The 21323-nt window shown below is 27.2% G+C and overlaps 1 protein-coding gene across 2 annotated transcripts in view; it reads right to left on the reverse strand.

Moving 5' to 3' along the window:
- Nucleotides 1-452: 452 nt before the first annotated feature.
- The window catches only part of LOC100215411 (eukaryotic translation initiation factor 4B), a 36313-nt gene continuing 15442 nt past the window's right edge, over nt 453-21323 (reverse strand). For both annotated transcript variants that reach the window (XM_065810021.1, XM_065810022.1), the window contains exons 2-9: nt 20042-20182; nt 16450-16652; nt 4431-4538; nt 3487-3553; nt 3261-3348; nt 1439-1815; nt 796-1364; nt 453-684 (exon numbers count right to left, since the gene is read on the reverse strand). In XM_065810021.1, coding sequence (XP_065666093.1) covers nt 610-684; nt 796-1364; nt 1439-1815; nt 3261-3348; nt 3487-3553; nt 4431-4538; nt 16450-16652; nt 20042-20182 — 1628 coding nt within the window. In that variant the 3' untranslated portion in view covers nt 453-609. The remainder of the gene's footprint in view (nt 685-795; nt 1365-1438; nt 1816-3260; nt 3349-3486; nt 3554-4430; nt 4539-16449; nt 16653-20041; nt 20183-21323) is intronic.

Raw genomic sequence — 21323 nt, forward strand, 5'->3', positions numbered from 1 at the left:
ATAAGCATTTAGTTCGCGATTAGGACAGAACGAATTTCACAGCTAGAAATAAAAAATTTAGACATTTCTGTTGACGTTCTTACTTTTTTGATTTCGATTGGTTACATTTTTGAACATAAATTCAACCGTTTAAAATGAAATTTATTAACCAAAAAAAAGTTTTTGAGAAAGAACAAAAACCGAAAATAAGCAAAAAAGTCACCTAAAAACTCATATTAAAACAATAAGAAATGCTGTAAAGATTTTTTAAATGATAAAAGAAAATAAATTAATATATTGATTTATATTTTTAAAACACTGGTCGTTGCATTAACATAGGCAGTTTAATACATGCTAACCTCCTTAAAGTCATCCTATAAGTCAACACCTGTGAAAATACAAACACTGGATTTGTATTTTTCCGGTATAAATTTAAGCTATTGCATTATTTTTTCAAAACCAAGTACTGAGTATGAAATATAGAGGATTTTTCTTCGAAAATTCCTACTTACAAAATCTACAGAAATTATTATTTGAAATAAAGAATAAAATGTCATTTTAAAATATGTTGGATATAATTAATAAAAAAGTTTACGAAACCACATTGGAGCTCAAATGAGTGCACCTTATTTATTCTTCTTCATTATCACTGTTGTCGTTTTCTTCTACATCTAACGCCGCAAATTTACTTGTTTGTCCAAAAACCTGTTTTGAAACAAACTAATTTTTATTGATAGATAAAAATAATTAGATAAAAATAATTAAACAGAATTAAAAAAGTAACAATTCAAAATAAAATTGAAAAAATATACTAACAGGTTTAGCAGGTTCTTCGTATTTTAAAAGAACCGGAGAATCATTGGTTTTTTTTTTGTCAATAGAATTGTTCAAGCGGGGTCCCTTTTTATCGCGCAACCCATCATTTTCTTTAGCAGGCTTCATTACTCGTGCTTTTGGACGCAAAGACTCATCCCTCCAATCATTCGCAGAGTCTGCTTCTCCAATTTCTTCCTTTTTCCCTTCGTCGCGATCTTTATAATTGGCTCTATGATCGACGTCTCGTTTTGGCGAAAACGGTCTTGGAGATATTCGCCGCGGTGAAGCTCTCCTAGGCGAGGCTCTTCTAGGTGAAGATCTTCTCGGGGAAGTTCGCCTTGGACTTCTAACACCGTCTGGACTATGAGACCTTTGAGGGACTTTGTCGTCTCGCTTTCTATCAGAGGTTTGCATTTGACTAAGCTTTTCTTCAATAAGCTTTTCTTTAGCAGCGGTATCAACAGGACGAGCTTCACCAAATATTGAAGTTTTCTTTGAGAACTCATTAATTGTTGATTCAGTGACAGATTTTGGTTGAAGAACTAGTTTTGGTCGTTCTTTTGGCGCATCTTTAAAAATAAAAACATTTTTAATAATATTATAATTTTCAAATAAATTAAAATCAAAAACAAATAACTACTACCTTCGGATGGAGGATATTCATCTTTTGTATCTTTATTTCTCCACCCAGCTCCTCCTCTTCCATCATTCTTAAAACTTTCACGGTTATCTCGGTACCCACCGCCTCGACCATCCCGAGGAGCACCATATTCACGAGGTGGACCTCTGAAATCATGGTCATTTTTATTTCCACTGAAACTTGAGTCATCTCGAGGTGCTCTCCAAGGATCTTGACTGCGATTTTCCCTTAATCCACCACTTGGCTTATCTCTACTGCTATGAGGTATAGGAGGAGGAGGATCATCTTTCCTCCATTTATCATCAAGATCGGCAGGACCACTTGCATCTTGATGCCTAAAGCCACCTTCTCTACGAGCAAAATCATTGCCTCTAACATCTCTAGAAATAAAAAACAAATTTTTTTTGAAATCAAACATTGAATTATTAAATATAAAAAACTATAAAAAATTAAATACAACATTAAATTATTAAATATAACAAAGAAAAAAAATGTTGTAGAAACAAAATCTGGACTAGGTGCCTCTAATCAAATTATTTGATCACATGATCAAGAGCAATTTTTGAGGATAATACATGGGTGGACTAAATTCTTTGAAATAACTGGTTGAAATAGGTATAGAAGCCAACGGCTCACGAAATGAAATCTTTAAAAGTGAGCAACTGTTATAAGGTTTAATTTAAAACATGTTAACTAATAACTATTTGATAAGCTTTATTTAATCAAATAGGAAAAAAAAAAAAGATTTGTTAGTTTATCAATTTTTTTACTAAAAATCGTTAACTTGGGAAAAACAATTTTATCTGGTATTTTGATCCAATTTTTTGTAACTGTGCTTTTAAAATAAGTATTTGTCATATTGTAACAGCTTCTATTATTTCTTTTTACATCTACATACAAGCTTTGTGAACTCTAAGGCTTGCAGCTAAGGTATATGTCAAAATCAAATTTGGTATACAAAGCATCGACTAAATTGTAAGACATTATTTTCTTTTTTGCATCCACTGGCTTTAACAACATTCAACTCCAAAAAAAAAAGATTTCATAAAAGCTTGGAGATCATCTATTAAGTACATCACACTACTTCTGTCAATATTTGACCCCGCCCTTATGTCACAATCTATCAAACATTCCTTCTCTTCTCCAAACATTAACAATGGTTCTATTGTATCCTAGCAGCTTATCTTATTGATCTAATGAGTTATGTTTGAGTTGTCTCTAGAACAGTATGGCTTTTATCACAAAAATTGTGCCGCTAAACAAATTTCTTTAATACTGCTTGAGAAGCGAAACAGTGTTGACAAACTTTTCATATTTGATAGATCTTATTTAACAACATTGCATATTTGTTAGATCTGACAGATCTGCACTGATGAACAAGAGATCATAATGATAAATGAGGAAACATCCTGTCAATCCTTTCTGTTGACATATTATGTATCAAAGATTTAAAGATTAAAAATTTGAAGATTCTTAGCCAATGCCTATATACCGTAGTTAATTTTTGTCACATTTCTAAAAACTTTTGTCACACATTTTTGTACATCAATTTCACATGAAGACTAAAAATAATTGATACTAGGGATGCTTAAATGTCCATATTTTTAAGGATTATTAAATTTTTAGGGATGCTTAAATGTCCATATTTTTAAGGATTATTAAATTTTTAGGGATGCTTAAATGTCCATATTTTCAAGGATTATTTTGATTTATAGAAACTGAAAATCAAAATGAAAAACTTTAAATAAGTAGCATTTCTAGAATCAGCTTCTAAAAATCAAGATATTCCTAATAAAATCAGGACATCTGAGCACCTACATGATACCTTCTATCTCCATTCATGGATGGACCATTTGTTGAAGCTAACTCCCTTCTCCAATCACCACCTGTCTTGTCATCTATTTGGTAACTGCCTTAAAAATAATTTTGATAAACAACTTTTAATTATATTGGTATTATATATAAACTACATGAAACAAGTAAACCAATAACACTTTTTATGTCGAAATGCTGGAAAATAGCAAAAATAGATCAATGGACTTATTACAAACCTTTCCCCATACTGTCTTTACCAGCGGCATCTGCTATGTCTATCCTTATTTGGCGAGTACGAATTTTCTAAAATATACTCTAAAAATGTTGAATTTAAGTCTTAAAAACAAAGAATTGAACAAAATATAAAAATATGAAAGGTTTTTTTATAATGCTGAAGTTACAACAGCAATAAAATATTAAATTGAAACGTCAATCTGTTAGAATTAAAATAATAATATTTACTTGAAAAAGAAAAAATTAGAATGATAATTTTATAAATAGTTAAACAATCGAACTTTTTGTTATTGGAAATTCTTGACTCATTCTACAAATTATCCTTAATTAGATTTTTAAAGTCACTGAATCAACTCTAAATTGCACAAAGCTCAGTTCATTGTCTATTTAGTACAGGAAAAACAATTCTTTTAAACTATGATTAACTAATAAGATTTTTCTAAGAACATGGCCAGGGGCTATTCTAGACCGTTTTCAACAACCCACCCAAATTCAGAAATTGAGGACTTTTTTTTTTTACAGCAAATATCGTTTTTTTCACTAAAAAATGCCCACATATGGCAAATTTCTGCCCAAAATTATTTTTTTTAAATAGCTCCTAAAATGCACAATAAACGTGTGGTTCTCTTTAATTCTGCAAGAATTTTAATGTTGAAGCACATTAAACAATCTAAATTTAAATGCTGTACGCATGTTTGTGTGCAGTAATGTTTAAATTTTTTTTTTTACAATATTGAAAAATTGTAATTTATTGTGAAAAACTATTTAAAATAAACATTTTAAATAATATTTTTTTACAGCTTGTTGAAAATCAAATATACTTATTATAATTAATTATAAGATATAGTTAGAATTAATTAGAACATATATTTAATGCTTGAAAAATAATTTTATAAAATAATAAAATATTTATTAAACAGTTTACTTAAATGAAATATCTCATTACCTCATTTGTCAACGCAAGTGCTTGCTTTAATTGATCAATATCATTAAACTCAGCATAGCCAAAGCCTTTCATTCGGCCATTGTCCAAAGGAAAACGAATATTCTCTACCTATTTAAAAGAAAAAAAAAAGAAGTCAACACCTTTATGTCAAAGAAATTATTCTTAAAAATTAATATTCAAAACATTTCATAGGTATTTATAATCAAAAAGTTTAAAAATAACTAACAAATGTTACAAGAAAACTGATAAAGAAAAACAAATTAAAAAACAAAATTAACATAATAAAAATAACAAACATTAAACTTATGAGTAATTATAATATATTAAAAAAAAATTATTATCATAGCATCATTATAAGAACCACTAGAAATCATACAAGAGTGAGTTTAGGTTAAAGAAACAAGTGATGATAGCTCACTTGAGCAGGAACAATGATATTATTTATAGAAAAAAGACACAACTTAACAGTGATGGAACAAAGGCTTAAACTAGAGCAAGTCTAACAATGCGTTTTTGGACCTTGCTTAAAAGAGAGAGAACCTCATTAGAAAAACCAGCTAAATATGACCATTCCATATAAGGACAAATAATCTTCTTTTCAGATCCAAGTCAACATACTTTTTAATAATTTTTTTTTGACAATATTAAGGATTTTACCCTAAATACTAAAGATTTGAACCCAAATATCTTTACAACTTGACCTGATGGTGAAAAACAAGTTGCATATTTGAAATCAAAATAAGAAATGCTATACAAAAAACAAACTGCTTGCTCAGCACCAGAAAAATTTTTTTTTTTTATTTACAAATGCAAAAGTTTAATTTACAAAAATAATAGTTTTTTTAAATTTGAAAATACAAAATCAATGTAAATTTTGTATTTGTAAATTAAAAAAAAATTAACTAAATAATTTTTGTATTTAAATAGATATATTTTTAAATTTAAATACCTGGTATACTTAATGAAATTTACGATGAACAAATCTTACTTTGCCCCTTAAATGCCTTTGTTGCTAATTTAAATTAACTCTAAATGACCATATTGTAACAAAGATCTTTTAACTAACATTATACCGCAAAGGTAGAAGTTTAACATTTAACCGCTTTTTTTGCTATTTTATCCACACTTAAATTTTCAATATTGCAAAAACGTTGTATAATTTTTTTTACAGGTTTATACCCTGACAATATAGAAAAAAAGATGAAGCCTTATGGTAGCCTAGAAGAAACTGGAAAATTTAGTTCACCAAGAACTTTAAACAGCAGTTAAAAAGGAATTTGATAACTTTTAAAACTTTCTTAGATACATCATATGAAGCAAATTTATGGAGAAGACCAGCATGCCAGAAATTATTGAATGCTTTTGATATGTCAAGAGCAATATTTCTCATATGTCGAGAGCAAAGTGGCTCACAGCTTCCAATACACCTTTTAAAAAATATTTTGTTGGTCAAACAAGTCAGCAGTAGAACAAGAAGATTAAAATCTATATTGATTGAGACTTGTTAGACTCAAAATGAGATATTAGTGTGAGAAGACCTAAAATGAGGTAATAGATTCGATGTCTTATAATGGATTAACCTCTGGAATGACAGAAAGTATGGTCATTAAATTCAAGAGACAAATTAGAAACAAAGTTCATTGCAAATAGTTTTACTTTATATTTGTAGAGGTAATAAGACTTATTGAGAGATAAAATGTTAAATTTGGTATGAGAGATAAAATTTTAAATTTAGCTTTCTTTATTGGCATTGGCAAAGATGTCTAGAAACTTCCGAGATAAAAAAGTAATCTTAGAATAACGAAGTGTAGGGAGTAATATTACTTTGTTTTGCATTAATTTCTTGCAACGATAAAATGAATATATTATATAAATATTCATTTTATAAATTGTTTTATTCCACAAGACCCATTTTGGGTGTACACCAGGGTAATATTTATACTAAGTACCTCATTGTGGTACCATAAAGGAACTTTTACTAGATTATTGCTACAATTCTCCACATTAACACTGAGACTAATTGTGATGTTTAATATAACAATATATACATTTATAATAACTAGTTGATAATAACCCTAAAATCTAAAGACATCAAAAAATTATCTTTATTATTTCTTTTTAAGGACATTAACATTTTTATCGCAATATAATAAATTACTGCAATATAATAAATTACTGTGAATTGAGTTTAATTTATAAAACTAGCTCTATTAACATATACAATGTTATTATGGAATAATTATTTTATTTTAATATTAAATAATTAATTTTAATACATTTAATAAATATTTAAAACGAACTAATTTTTTTCTTTTCATGATATTCGTATGAATTAAAATATGTTAAATTTTTTTTATTATTATTATTCTTAAATTTGTAATTGTGACTTTGCATCATTTGTAATGATTTTTTATTTTATAAATATTAGCAGGTAACAAATAAAAAATATAATTTATTGCAAAAATAAAAACTTTATTTATTGTGAGAAAATTTTTTTTTAGGTTTTCAACTAAATTACCATATATATATATGTTCAAAAAAAAAAAAATTTCGAAAACGCGAATACACAACAAGCTAAATTTGGGGCAAATATCAAAAAAATATGATTACAAAAAAAAAAAAAAAATCAAAAATATTGAGATTTACCTTGTGCTCAAGCGTCAAAACCCCCCTAAAAATACCCCAAATAGTACCCTCGTAGCAAGGCTTTGAACACAAGGTAAATCCTAATATTTTTAATTTTTTTTTTCCTTTTCAATGTGCTCATAATAATCTATACTTTTTTTTTAATTGATGTGTATCCTAGATTTTTCTTAATAGTTCTTTAAATTGAAAACAATTTTATGCAAAAAAACGAAAATATGCGCATTTAGCAAAAGAATGCGGAATAATTCGTAGTTATTTTATTTGTTTATATTCACATTGTTTAGTTTATTAATTATTAATGTTTCTTTTGTTATTTGATTTGTGTACTTTGTTTGCATTTTTCTTTTGTTCTCACTTAATAAACAATTTTATTACCTGTCTAAAAGTTGTAAAAAGAAAAAAACTGACAATTGTAAATCAACATTAATGTATATTGCAAAATTATGCTATATACATTAATGTTAATTTTTGCAAAATTATGCTATAAGATTATAGTTTATAATGTGAAATCTTATGACTATAAGATTTCATGTTGTACAAGAGCAAACTCAACCTGAGTATTTTTGTTATTAATTTTAGTTGATCAACTGCCAACTGGATTAGATATTTTACAACACATAGCTTTTAATAAGTCGACGCTTTCTAAAACATCAAAAAGTCAATGATAATTGCATGCTCGGTAAAAAAAGACAGAAAATACAAGAGATGTGTTGAACTGCATTGTAGGTGTATTCTAAGCAAAATCAAGGGTCCTTGGCTTAAAACTGGATTCCCTCTTCAATCAGATAATAACTTGATACAAAAGCTGAATAAGTTGAACAAAAAATATTTGAATTAAAAAAAAAACATGCACAGGAGGTTGCCTTTAGAATTAAAAAAGCAACAAGACTTTAGAAAGAAGCTGGGAAAAATCTTTTAAGCAGGAATAGCTGACTTACAAAACTGGATAAAGAAGGACAAGAATAGATCAGACCTAGATAGGAAAGAGGACCTAGATTTTTTATACGATCAAGAACACAACAGAAAGTTATTTCTAGGGCCTGAAGACAAAAACTATAGTGAGAATGTATTATATATTGTAATATAAATCCATATTATAAACCTTTTTTCTGAATTTAAAAACTCTCCTCTCATTGTTCACTCTTCTCCAATTTTTCATTGGTTTTTATTTTGGGTACATTAATTTTTATCTTATAATGTATGCTGTTTAGATTTTGGAGAAATCAAGAAATAGAAATCCATCTATAAAAAATGCTGCTAAATCAGTAGAAATAAGTTCAGAGTTAGAATTTGGTACGAACACCAGCGAAGATTCATCCTTTGATTCCGATTTTGAATCAGGATATTGGCGTTCTATAGAGTCAAGTAGTCTTATAAAAGCTGAGATCCCAAAAGATATTATTTCTGGTAATGTTGCTCTAATTGCCACAATTACTGATATTTCTCCAAACGCTTTGACAAAAGTTACTTCTGCAATCCTTGATAGTTCTGGGGTTGAACTTACAAATGTAAATTGCAGTAGGTCAACAGCATCTAGAAAGATGAAACAAACAGCTCATGAAATGGCAGTTATTGCTAAAGATGTCAAACTTAGCATCCAAGCTTCTCCCTACACAAGCATTATACATTTCGACGGAAAGACACTTTTTGAAATTAATAATGGAAAAAAAATTAAAGCATGATAGACTTGCTGTTCTGGCAACTATTGATGAGCCCCATCTTCTTGGAGTTACGCTATTACCCTCTGTATCTGGAGAAGATCAGTACAATGGTGTAATGAAAGTCCTAAAAGAGTACAATCTCGAATCGAAGATTGGATTACTTTGTTTTGATACCACATCAAGCAATACAGGAATACATAAAGGATCTTTAATAAGAATATCTACTGAGTTAAATAAACATCTAGTTCTTTAAGCTTGCAGACATCATGTTTCTGAGTTGAGAATCACACACTTTTGTGAGGCTATAACAAATGAAAAAACTACGGCCCCCAATTACCCTTTGTTTAAACATTTCAAAAACTTGTTTGAGCAGCCTAATTTTGAGTAAAACCCATCTATGTTGGTAAAATTTGGTTGGGAAGAAATTAAAGAAACTGTTGTAGAAAAAGCTGCTACAGAATCTCTTGAGTATTGTAGATCTTACTTATTGAGAAATAATATTGTAAGGGAAGATAGAAAAGAACTTGCAGAGCTAGTGGTCAGCTATCTTTCTCCTTTCATCATTAAAATTCGAAAAACTGGAGCAGTTCATCATGCAAGATTTCTTGGGAAATCTATACATTATTTAAAAATGCAAATTTTTTCAACTCAAATTGATTTTATTCAAAAAAATAGAGAACATATTAAGGTAATAACTGAATTTATAGCTTGTTTTTATGCAAAGTGGTACCTGCAATCAAATGATACAATCAAAGCTCCTTTTATGGATGTAACTGCTATTCATCAAATACATCAGTATAAAGCAGTATGTGCAGAACTATTTGCTGTTGATCCTGTGTTGAATTCTTTATTTAAGCATACATGGTATCTTGACTCAACTCTGATTCCTTTAGCCTTGCTGGATGATGGTGTTGCACTCGGAAAAAAAAAAAAAAAAAAAATTGCTGCTGCAATATTATCATATCCAAAACCTAAGTCATGTTACTTTAAAACTGAAAATAAGCAAAAAAAAGATATAGAAAAATTGTTGAAAATTGAACTTAACATTCATCAGCAAATTCTTAGCTTAGCTTCTTTGGTTGATGAGTTCTCCTGGTTAATGTTTGATATGATCCGAATAAAAGATCAACGAATTGATGATTGGCTGACCTTGCCACCTCAGTATTGGCACACGCAATCAAGATATAAATTATTTTTAAATTTTGCAAAAAGTATTGTTTGTGTAAACGACCATGCTGAAAGGGCAATTGGAATGATGCAACAATTTGTTCACCACTACAGAGACAAAGTTTGCTCAATTTTTAAAGCATCAGACAGTGAATCTTTATTAACCAAGAAATAAAATAACAAAGTTATTTTGTTTCTTGGTTAATAAAGATTAGCAAGAAAAGAATTGCAAACAGACTACTTAGCTTATGCTACAAAATTCAGAAGATAGCTTGAACTTTAGTATTTATATTAAAAAAATATTTTTTAAAGATACAAGTTGCACATAATTTTGATTTTTTTTTTTGTAATCGTATTTTTTTTATATTTTGCCCCAAATTTAGCTTGTTGTGTATTCGCGTTTTTAAAATTTTATTTTTTTGAACACCCCTAATATATATATATATATATATATATATATATATATATATATATATATATATATATATATATATATATATATATATATATATATATATATATATATATATATATATATATATATATATATACACACACATATATATATATATATATATATATATATATATATACACACACACATATATATATATATATATATATATATATATATATATATATATATATATATATATATATATATATATATATATATACATATATATATATATATATATATATATATATATATATGGTTGTGTGTGTGTGTATGTGTGTGTATCTGATATATATTAGGCAGTTACAGAAAGAGCATGCCGTCAGACGCCTAGTCTATCCATGCATAAAATATTTACCTAAGACAACTTGGCCGCTGCTGTTTGCATGTTCCGACAATTAAAGTGTTTTAAAAATGGGCTGAAAGTACTAACCTGAACTAAAAGCAAACTAAAAAATAATACAGTACTAAAGATTTTTAAAGAAATTGAAAAAAAAAAAACTTAAAAAGAAAATAAAATCATATAAAAGCTTTAAAAATGAGAAAAGTTATGTATTCTAAACATAATTATAAACACTATTTACTACAAAGAAATCTTTATTAAAAAGACTAGTTGTTTCTTCGTAAAGAAAAAACTTTATTTACTAAACAAAGAATGATATGATTTAAAAAAAAGAATTGACAATGCTATTCATTCAATAAGTTTGTTATCAAATAACTAGTGTGCATTTTGTTGGAAAAAACACATCTTTATATAAATAAATAATTATATAAAATACTCTTAGATAAATCACATTAATAAAAGGTGTATGTGTGTGACTAATACTAAATTACTATTATTCTTTTTATGATTATTGTAATTATTTTTATTGTTGTCATTTTATTTTTATTATTATCATTATACTCTTATCATTGTATTGTTATTATGGTTACTACTACCACTCTTAGTATTATCATTATTAGTATTTTACTCCTTTAACTTTTAATGTTTGCTTTGTTACAGCTGTGGACGATTATTACTATTAGCATTAACAATATATTTAGTAGCTTTTATTTACAAGGTTTTTACTTAAGATTAGTACATGTACTATTTGTAAACTTCTGTGAATGTAACAACTATTTCAGAATATATGAATTAAATTAGATGATTTCAATAAAACAAGTTTATCGTAAAAGTAATATGTTATAATTTAAAAGCATTACACATAATATTTAAAAACATAGAATTAAAATTTATTCTGAAATATCAAAGTTATTTGCCATAAAAAATACATACATTCTAAATAAAAAGGAAGTTAAAAGGAATTATATATTATTCTTAGATAATTTTAATAAACATTTTCATACAACATTGATCATAAGTAGTTGGTTACTTTATTCAAAAGTATTTTGTGTAATATAAAATCGTTAGAAAAAATTTTTGTTGTTTATTAAAAAAAAGTTGTTTATTCCAAACATAAATAATAAACATTTTAAATAATTTTCTTTTAGACTAAGAGTTTTATTTTAGTTAAGTTTTATTTTTAATATTTTAAAACTTTAGGTGATTTTTTTAATCTTCCCTTTGGTTAATTGTTATTTTTAATTTTTAGTTTATTTAAGCTTAATTTTGTTCTGCAAACTTTTGAAACGCCTAATATTTCAAAACAATCAAAGAGTCATAGTCAAGTTTTCTTAAAAATTTTTTTTATGCGTGAATAAGCAAAGCATCTGACTCCCTGTGCTTCCAGTAACAACCTGGTATATATATACATATCTTATCCTGCTGATTTAGGTGAGCAGTATGATGTCATGAAATAGCCTGCTGCTAGGGGCTTCAGTACATACATCGACTGACAAATAGCCTGACTCACAGTGGAGTGCTGCTACATCGACTGAGGGTTTGGCAAGGAACAGCAATCTTTTCATTCATTATTCTTTGTTTTTTTCTTCTTTTTTCAAATATAAACTAAATTTTATTTTGTAAAAAATATTTTTTTCATGAAACGTAAAATATTTGTTTATTTTCTTATGATTTTACATTTGGTTTTTGGTTATTTTATCAATTGTTAATCAATTTTTTCTTATTTAATTTGTGAACTCTTTTTAATAATGTTTTTAAACAATAGAGTTTTTTTTGTTGTTATTTATCAGTTACCGATAACATATTCATGATCATAATTTATTTTCATAAATTAAATGAACGTCATTAAAACTTTACGTTATTGAATTAACAATCAACAAAATATGTTATTAATAAAATTTTTTCATCAAAATAAATCGTGTATTTTTTAAACTATTATGACTAAAAATAATTTTTATATTTAAAAGGAATTTATATATTTAATTCCTTAAAATAAAACTTAAACACTTTATTTTTTTAAACTAATTTTTAATAATAATAAAAAAAAAATGAAACAAACTGTTTCTTTAACAAAAAAATCTATTAGTTTACAATTGCGGTTAAATGCTTTAACTTACGACTTTATTTCTTCTGAATAAACGTCACGTTAACGATAATCAAAAGATAATTTAAATATTCTAAAAGATATAAGATTTTGCGTAGCGCAAAACTGCTGAGCGCGTAGGCAAATCGCCTTTTCGCAAGCAAAATGCGAGCTGCGTAACGCTTCTTAACAAGGCCTGATATATATATATACACATATCAGGGATGCGGAGTCCCAAAAAGGACTCCGGATTTGGAAGTCACAAAAAGATTACTTTATCCTCCTTTTTGGTATCCAGGAGCTCTAAAAATATATATAAGTTTATGGAATACTAATAGGAAAAAAATTAAGACTTAATTAAGGTTAGAGGAACAATCGTTTTTTGAACCCGGAGTCCTTAGGTATAATGGCTTGAAATTTATTAAAAACCTAAAATGTTTTTTTTTTATGGCTTCATATATGTAGTTTTGGAACAATTTTTGTATCGTTTTTTATTACACCTGACGTAGCGACTGCTATAGGTCAGCGAAATATTGTAACTATACAATTATATCAAAATATATTTAAGTTTATATGCAATCTTCTTAACCCATTACCTGCCAAATTTTTTAAAACATTTATTTTGTAAAATATAATTGTTTTTTTAACTGGAAAAGTATTTATCCAAGTTAAATTAATAATAATAAAAAAAAACATTGTTAAAAAAAATAATATTTATACAAAGTCCCATTTGGGGATCGTGGCTAGTATAGCGTAAAATAATAGATAATTTTGTTTATAATATTTTATTAGATATGATAGTTTTGTAAATTATAGTGTATGCCAATTTCTCATGCAATCCATGTGTTGGCCAACATTGCATTTGGAACATTGTTTCCTTGTGTTCTTTTTGCAAACGGCGCATTTTCTTTGTTTTCTTTCCTCCGTCCTTTCTATATGGTGTCCAACGGGATCTTTCCTAATATCCTCAGGAATTCAATTTTGCGACAATTTTTGTAAACATGGCTTGCCAGCATATTTTGGGTTTGAAATAATTGAAGAAGTTCGCAAGTAGGCCCTTGTGATATTTCTTTTAAATTCTAGCAGCGGTATGTTCGCATTGTTTGCTAGACAGTATAATGCATGTGAATTCACCACTGTCATATCTATAAGATTTGTGAAAATAAGAAAGTACCATTTCTTTGATCTTATTTTGATTCTGTACTTATTGATATACCAATCTAATTTGTCCACTCCACCCATATACTTATTGTAGTGTTGTATGCATTGCAGTTGAGGGATTTTTACCTGCTTTTTCTCCGTCCTTGACCATCTGCTAACTTTCTGTAGTGGTTGCAGAGCTTGGCGGTTTGACAACATTTTTACACAATTGTTGTCTTTCCATACTACCCAAATATCTGATTTTGCACATTAAAGCGATAATCAAATGCCCCCCGATGTTCTTTTTTTATTTCATTGTCAGACTTTATGGGACAACTGTTCATACGGTTTGAATGTACTGTACCAGTAGCTGCAATGTTTTTTTCTTTCAGATCTTTTATTAGCTCAAAACTTGTAAAAAAGTTATCAAAATAAAACACATGATTCGATGGATTTGTGATAACTGAAATATTTTTTTAAATAACGGACGCACCCAATCCATTTACCTCATACGTATCAGCTTGCTTTCCTTCGTACAGTTCTACATGAAAGCAATAACCTGTTTCGGAGCAGCACATAGCTCACTCTTTGAAGCCAAATCTTATCGGCTTTCCTCTAATAAACTGTTTCAAATAGTGATGGCCATAATAACGGATCATTTGTTCGTCGATACTCAAATTCTTCGAAAACACACCAAATTTTTTAAACTGTTCGTTCATTTTAGTTATTAGTGGACTTATTTTAAAACTCTTTGTAGTTTTCTGAACTCCAATTTCAGAGTTATCATTGAAATGTAAATTCCTTTTTATTTCAATATATCTATTTTTTGTTAAATATTTTTGCACACTTTCAATACATACATCTTCGTCCTCACACCAGTAGATGTGCTCTTGTGGCAAAGAATGGTATCCTGTAAGCAACAGAAAACCAATCAATTTTTTAAAACAGTCTACAGAGAAAGTAAAGTGATGGCAGTTATTCTGCACTGCATATATCACGGACTGCTTCACAATGTAATCCATAACGTCTTCGTTCCACAATGACTCAAATACTTCAACGGGAGATTTTCCTGCAAGTGTTGTTTCAAGATTTTCTCTCATTTCCAAAATTTCATTATCTTGGCCCATCTCCATTGCAAAGTCAGCACTTGTTCTTTGCCAATCTGTAGAGGACCTAATTTTTTTCTGGCGCTTAGTTGGTGGAATCATTTCGTCTGATTGCGTAGATGTAGATGCTGTATGACAACCACTAGACGTAGATGCTATCGGAATTGCACAAGAATGTACTTCTACTCTACCAGGTACGTCTCTTGGACGGGTATCTTCTAAAACATCTTCATCGAAGTCTTCTAAGTCAGATACAATATCAACGTTATCGGGTGGAAGTTCAACAATATCTACAACTGCATCTGGTTCATCCTCATCAAAGAAATTTGGGTCATTAATCATATCTTCTAATTGAGTAAGTGAGAGAAATTGTCTGGTACCCATATCTAGAAATTAGATAAAATTATTTGTTATTGGCAAGTAGATATAGGCAAATAACTAATACTATGAAATATCATCAACTTTTAACATTGTATCTGCCATGATCCCTAAATGGGTATCAGCATTAAAATGACTATAATTTTAAATATAATGATTTAAAAACAAACTTTACACTACACATGATTATTATAACCTATAAATTAACCATGTGACAAATGTTGAATGTATTCAATTATAAACAACTGAAAATTTATGTATTTGAAATACAATATTAATTTTATGCATAACTTACCTCAGTGTTTTTACTTTTTTGACACACGTCACTTAAATGAAGTGTTATAAGAGCTAATATGTTGCCAACTACAAAAAAATGGCATCCACTACCAACTACTGTTAACTAAAACCAAAAATCCCCAAATTGGGATCTTGGTAGGATATGGGTTAATGAAATTCAACAAATATATATATGTATATATATATATATATATATACATATATATATATATATATATATATATATATATATATATATCTATATATATATATGTGTATGTATATATAGCATTTATAGATAATATTTTTGTATGAAAAGAAAGATTGCTGCCTTAACCATAATATTTAGTTGATGTACTCCCTTCTGACTAGATATTTGTAAAATCCATTAATTTTTACAACTATTTCAGAAATATATACTAATTGATTGACTAATATTATCATCATTTATGTCCAAATATAACTAAAATAGTTTTTAATCTTTAATATTTTTTTTATATTTATCTTGTAGTAAGTTCTTACTGAAAATTACACCAATATATCCTTTTTCTTATAAAAATATTTAATCGTAAAAAAGAAAAAACTTGTGTAATAATGAGGGTTATATAGGCAACATGACACCAAATACTACAAGTATTAAAAACTAAACTTTAAATTGCATAAGGGAAAGTTCAATGATTTAAAAGATCAACAGCTTTTTCAAAAAAAAAAATCAAGAACAAAAAAATAATAAATAAGAAACATAACTTAATCAACATTTACCTTCAAACCTCTAAATAAATCTTTTATATCATTCTCTGTTACATCAAATGGAAGATTACCAAGAAAAGCTGTATACGGAGGTTTGCTAGGTAACCTCGACATATCTATTTCCACACCAAGAGATGAACGTGGAGCACTTGGTAACTTAGATATATCAACTACTGGTTTAGCAGATCGAGGTGGTCCACCATACTCTTCTGCCACTAAAAAGTATATATTTTGCTAGAATTAGAAATAAAAAGAACACTTTTATTAAAAAAACTATAAAGGATTTATTATCCTATATATGCATGTCTTATATGACCTTGGATATAATATTTTGTTTTGACAACTTGCCCATAGCTCTTTTGATAGCGAGTTTAAAAATTGCACTGAAAAATCAAAGTTAAACTAAAATTAAATGTGTTTCACTTCATAGAATTTAGAAAATATTGAAGTTTTGAAGTTATTTAATTCAAGCTAAATTACTTTAAAACTTAATAATTTAAAAATATGATACTTGGATAATTTTTAATGTATATAATATAATATGAAATATTTCATATGATTAAAAAAGTAGTTGCGAGGACTTCAGTACAAACATCAACTGACTATCTAGTAAGAACATGCAAGAGAGTACCACTACAGGACTTGTTTTAAAGCATTAAGCTGCCGGCAATTTACGTAGGCGCAAAGGAATTTTATGTACAAAAGAAGCAGCTAATTTTATAAAAAACCACATTAACTTTTGAATGACAATTATATAAAAAAGTGTTACTAAAGTTTGAATGACAATTATGTTAGATATTAGCTATTTACCAATGAAAAAAATTCAAATAAAATTGAAAACTACAACAACTCTCTATTAGACTAATTATTTTATCAAAATATTTAGTAACAGAAAAAACAAAATTGTTTATAGTTAACAACAAACTTTATATACACAGGGCTCAATTAAACGGTCAGACATTGTCTGGCTAAAACCTCAGATTGTCCGATCAGTTTACAAAGTAATCCAACATTTTTATAGAGAAATAAAATCTGGCATGCAATCAAACGATATGATGATTTCAGCGTTTCAGAAATGCGCCGGAAAAGAAAGTTAAACTTAATTTAGTAAAAAAATGAAACAATAAGCAAATGAAAAATAAAATAAATTTGCTTTAAAATAAAACTAAAAAAACTTGAAGTTAAAATTACTTTTTGTTAGGTTTTTAACTGCATTTGAAAAAAATCACTTTAAAAACTTATCTTTAAAACGTTTAATTAAAGTTACGCAAAACGCTTTACAAATTACATCTATTGATTGTTTAATAAATAAACAAATTTTATTAAAATTATTGAAAAGTGAAATTAAATTATTGAAAAGAAAAAATATATAAAATCTTTAAATTGTTTAAACATTTTTTTAAAAAATTGCAAAAAAAATTGTTTAAAAAAATGACGTAGTCATTTGAAAGTCATAATTTTAATTATTTCAAGCTTTAATTAGTAAGTCAAGTTTAAAAAAAAACCTTTAGAACAATTCTTTGTAAACATAGAAGCAGAAAAAAAAAAAAAGCAATTAAATCATGGAAAGATTTAGTTTAACTTATTCATAACTTAAAGTAACTTTAATATTTTGAAATAATATTTTGAAAGATTTTTAGAAAGACATGGAAAAATAGTTTCAATTGTTTAAATTTATCATAAAAAATACATACCTACTAAAAAAATTTAAATATAACACAAAATTTACACATGTGTTTATTTTAAACTATCATTATACTTAATTTTTGATGTTATTTAAAGCTTTCACGTAAAACAAAAACTTTAAAAAAGATCAACCATTAAAAGTTCGTAATGTAACGATTTTTTTTATTGCATTTAAATTGTTAAAACATCAAAATAACCATTGTCAATTAAAAAAAAAAAAAAAACGTCAGTTACAGCGTGAAAATTTATATCTATCTAAAAAAACATACAATATTAAATTGAAACTATTTTATTATAACTAAAGTCTGCGATGAAACATTTTAAATAATAAGAAAAAAAAACTACATCTTCACTAGACTAACATTAAATAAACTGAATGACATGACAAAGATTTCGATTGCATAACTCAGTTCCATAAACCATAAAAATTATATTTAAAAAATTTGATCGGACACTGACCCAAACAAGTTTTATCGGACAATTTTGTCTGGGACTTAATAAAAAATTCAATTGAGCCCTATACATACATATATATATATATATATATATATATATATATATATATATATATATATATATATATATATATATATATATATATATATATATATATATATATATGGAATACTGTTGCCATATCTGGGGCGGATTTTCTAATGATGCCCTTTCTCTTTTAGACAAGGGAAAAAAATGTATTATAAACATAGTTGGACCTGCTCTTGCAGTCAACCTTCAACCATTATCACATCGTCGTAATGTTGCTTCTCTTTCTCTTTTCTACTAATACTATAATGGGCACTGCTCCAAAGAGCTAGCGCCTCTTGTGCCATCTACTAAAATTAATTCTTGTGTTACTTATCATTCAATTAAGGCTCATCCTTTTTCTGTGACTGTTCCTAAGTGTTCCAAAAACTCTAGTTTTTTTCCTCGAACATCAGTTCTTAGAAATTTGCTTCCTTCGTCTTGCTTTCCTGATTCATATGATTTGCAATAAGTCGTCTGTCAATCGTTATCTTAATAAATACTCAAAATATTTGTTTAATGCAATTGTTTTTCTTTAATTTAAGAATTCTATAAAAAGAAAAACAACTATCTAAAATAATAATAAAACTTTATTTTTAAAGTGTCAAGTTTGTTTTCTGCATTTTCTATTATTAATTAGAACATAAGAAAACTGTACAAGCGTTTAAACATATTTAATAAAATACTTCCTAAATAAAAACTATAGTTTATTGTTCAAAAAAAAAAAACTATTTCATTCTAATTTTTTTACAAATTTTATTTAAAGGGATCCCAAACCTCAATGATAAAAAAAAAATGCTAATTTTTTTTGATTAAAACAAAAGAATAAATGAATACCAAGAAAAACTAACTTTTTAATTTTAGTCAAACCTAATCTTCTCCGTTTTATTGTAGGCTTAAAAGTCAGCGTAATATATGCTGCAATCTACAGACTTAATAATTTATTTAAGCGCATTTTATTCTTTAGAGTATTAATTATGATGTCATTGACTTTTGTTTATTTATATAATTGATCTCTTGCACAAACAAACAAAAATCAATGACGTCATTTACTTTTAAAACAAGGCCTGATTTATATAAAAGCATAGGTGTAATTGATTTGCACACTTCACAATGAAGTTAAGAAATCTTTTAAATTAAAAACAAAAATTGCTTATATACACCAAGCAATGTAAAAGTAAAAAAAATGCCTAACAAGATTAACAAATTAATTAAAAAAACAACAACAAATTCTATAAATTGATACAGACTTTAATAGTAATGATCTAGCAAAAAAGAGATGCAATCCAACAAACTTGTGGCAAAGATAATTAGTTACATAAAAAGACAATAAACCCATATGCTAGTATACACATTATTTGACTATTATAATTTTTTTATAAATTAAAATACTTACACACAACTGCTTCAGAATCATCATCCTGATCAGCCCAATTTTTTCTCGGGGGTATGAAAGATTTGTTAGGATCCTCAGACTTTAAAAAATCATTTATATTTAATGTTATGCCTTTCTTTTTCTTGCCTTTTTTGCCACCACCTATATAAAGAAAATAATTATCAATTTTAAAACCTTTCTTAAAGTTTCTTAGGTTTGGCTTAAGTTAATTACTAACTTGGCAAAATTTTTAAACAATTTTTTTAAGCATTCAAAACTAATAATGAACTAATAAAAGCAGGGCTAGAAGTAAGTGATCGCGAATTGCAATATCTGGAAATGCTTCCAGTCTTTAAATTTTTAGCTTTGTAAAAACTCTGTTTTTATCACTAAACTCAAGTGTTATTATTCAAACAAAAGCTTTTATATTGATTTTTATTTTTAGGTTTTCATTTTTTATTATATTATTTTTTATAATACTTTTTATTACTCTACTTCACCTACATCCGTCCTTCACTTGAGTTGCAATTCCAGCTTGGAACCCTCATATGGTAAAAGATGAACAAACTATTGAATCAATACAGCGCAGAGCCACAAAAATACCAAACTAAAAAAGTTAGACTACAAGTCCAGATGTTTACAACTTGGCCTATCTTCTCTTGTTGAACGTCATAAACGTGGTGACCTCATCCAAAAATATAAAATTATTAATAACATCGACATAGTCAACTGGCACTTTCCTCTCATCACAATTCCACCAAGAGCAAATCACAGAGAAAGAATTCGCTGTGAAAAGTACAGCAATAATTTAGCTCGTTTCCACTTTTTCAACAATCGCATTGCCAATGCGTGGAATATGTTACCAGATAAAGTAATCGGTTCTCCGACTGTCAACAGTTTTAAAGCGAGCCTCGATAAGCTCTAATGTTACTACAGCTCGCAGCTATCCTTAGTGAAAGTTGCAATATGAGCTTCACAAAAACTAACTATAATCTGACATTCTATGATTTGTATTTTGTCAATTATTTTTACTTTTGTTGTGACAAATATATACTACTACTACTACTATTATAAAGCCATATTACTACTATTATTTTTATTATTAAAAATTGTGATTTTAATTTTGATATTTTAATTTATTTTATAAATCATCAGATAAAGTAGAAAAATAAAGCATACAGAATGATGTAGTATTAAAAAACAACCGCAAATCACAACAAACTAAAGGAATTTAGGGGTGACCAAATATTTTAACTGAAATCGTGAAATAAGATATAAAATACTTTTATATCTTATTTAAATC

This window comes from Hydra vulgaris, chromosome 11, assembly GCF_038396675.1.
Source record: "Hydra vulgaris chromosome 11, alternate assembly HydraT2T_AEP".
Taxonomy (NCBI): Eukaryota; Metazoa; Cnidaria; class Hydrozoa; order Anthoathecata; family Hydridae; genus Hydra; species Hydra vulgaris.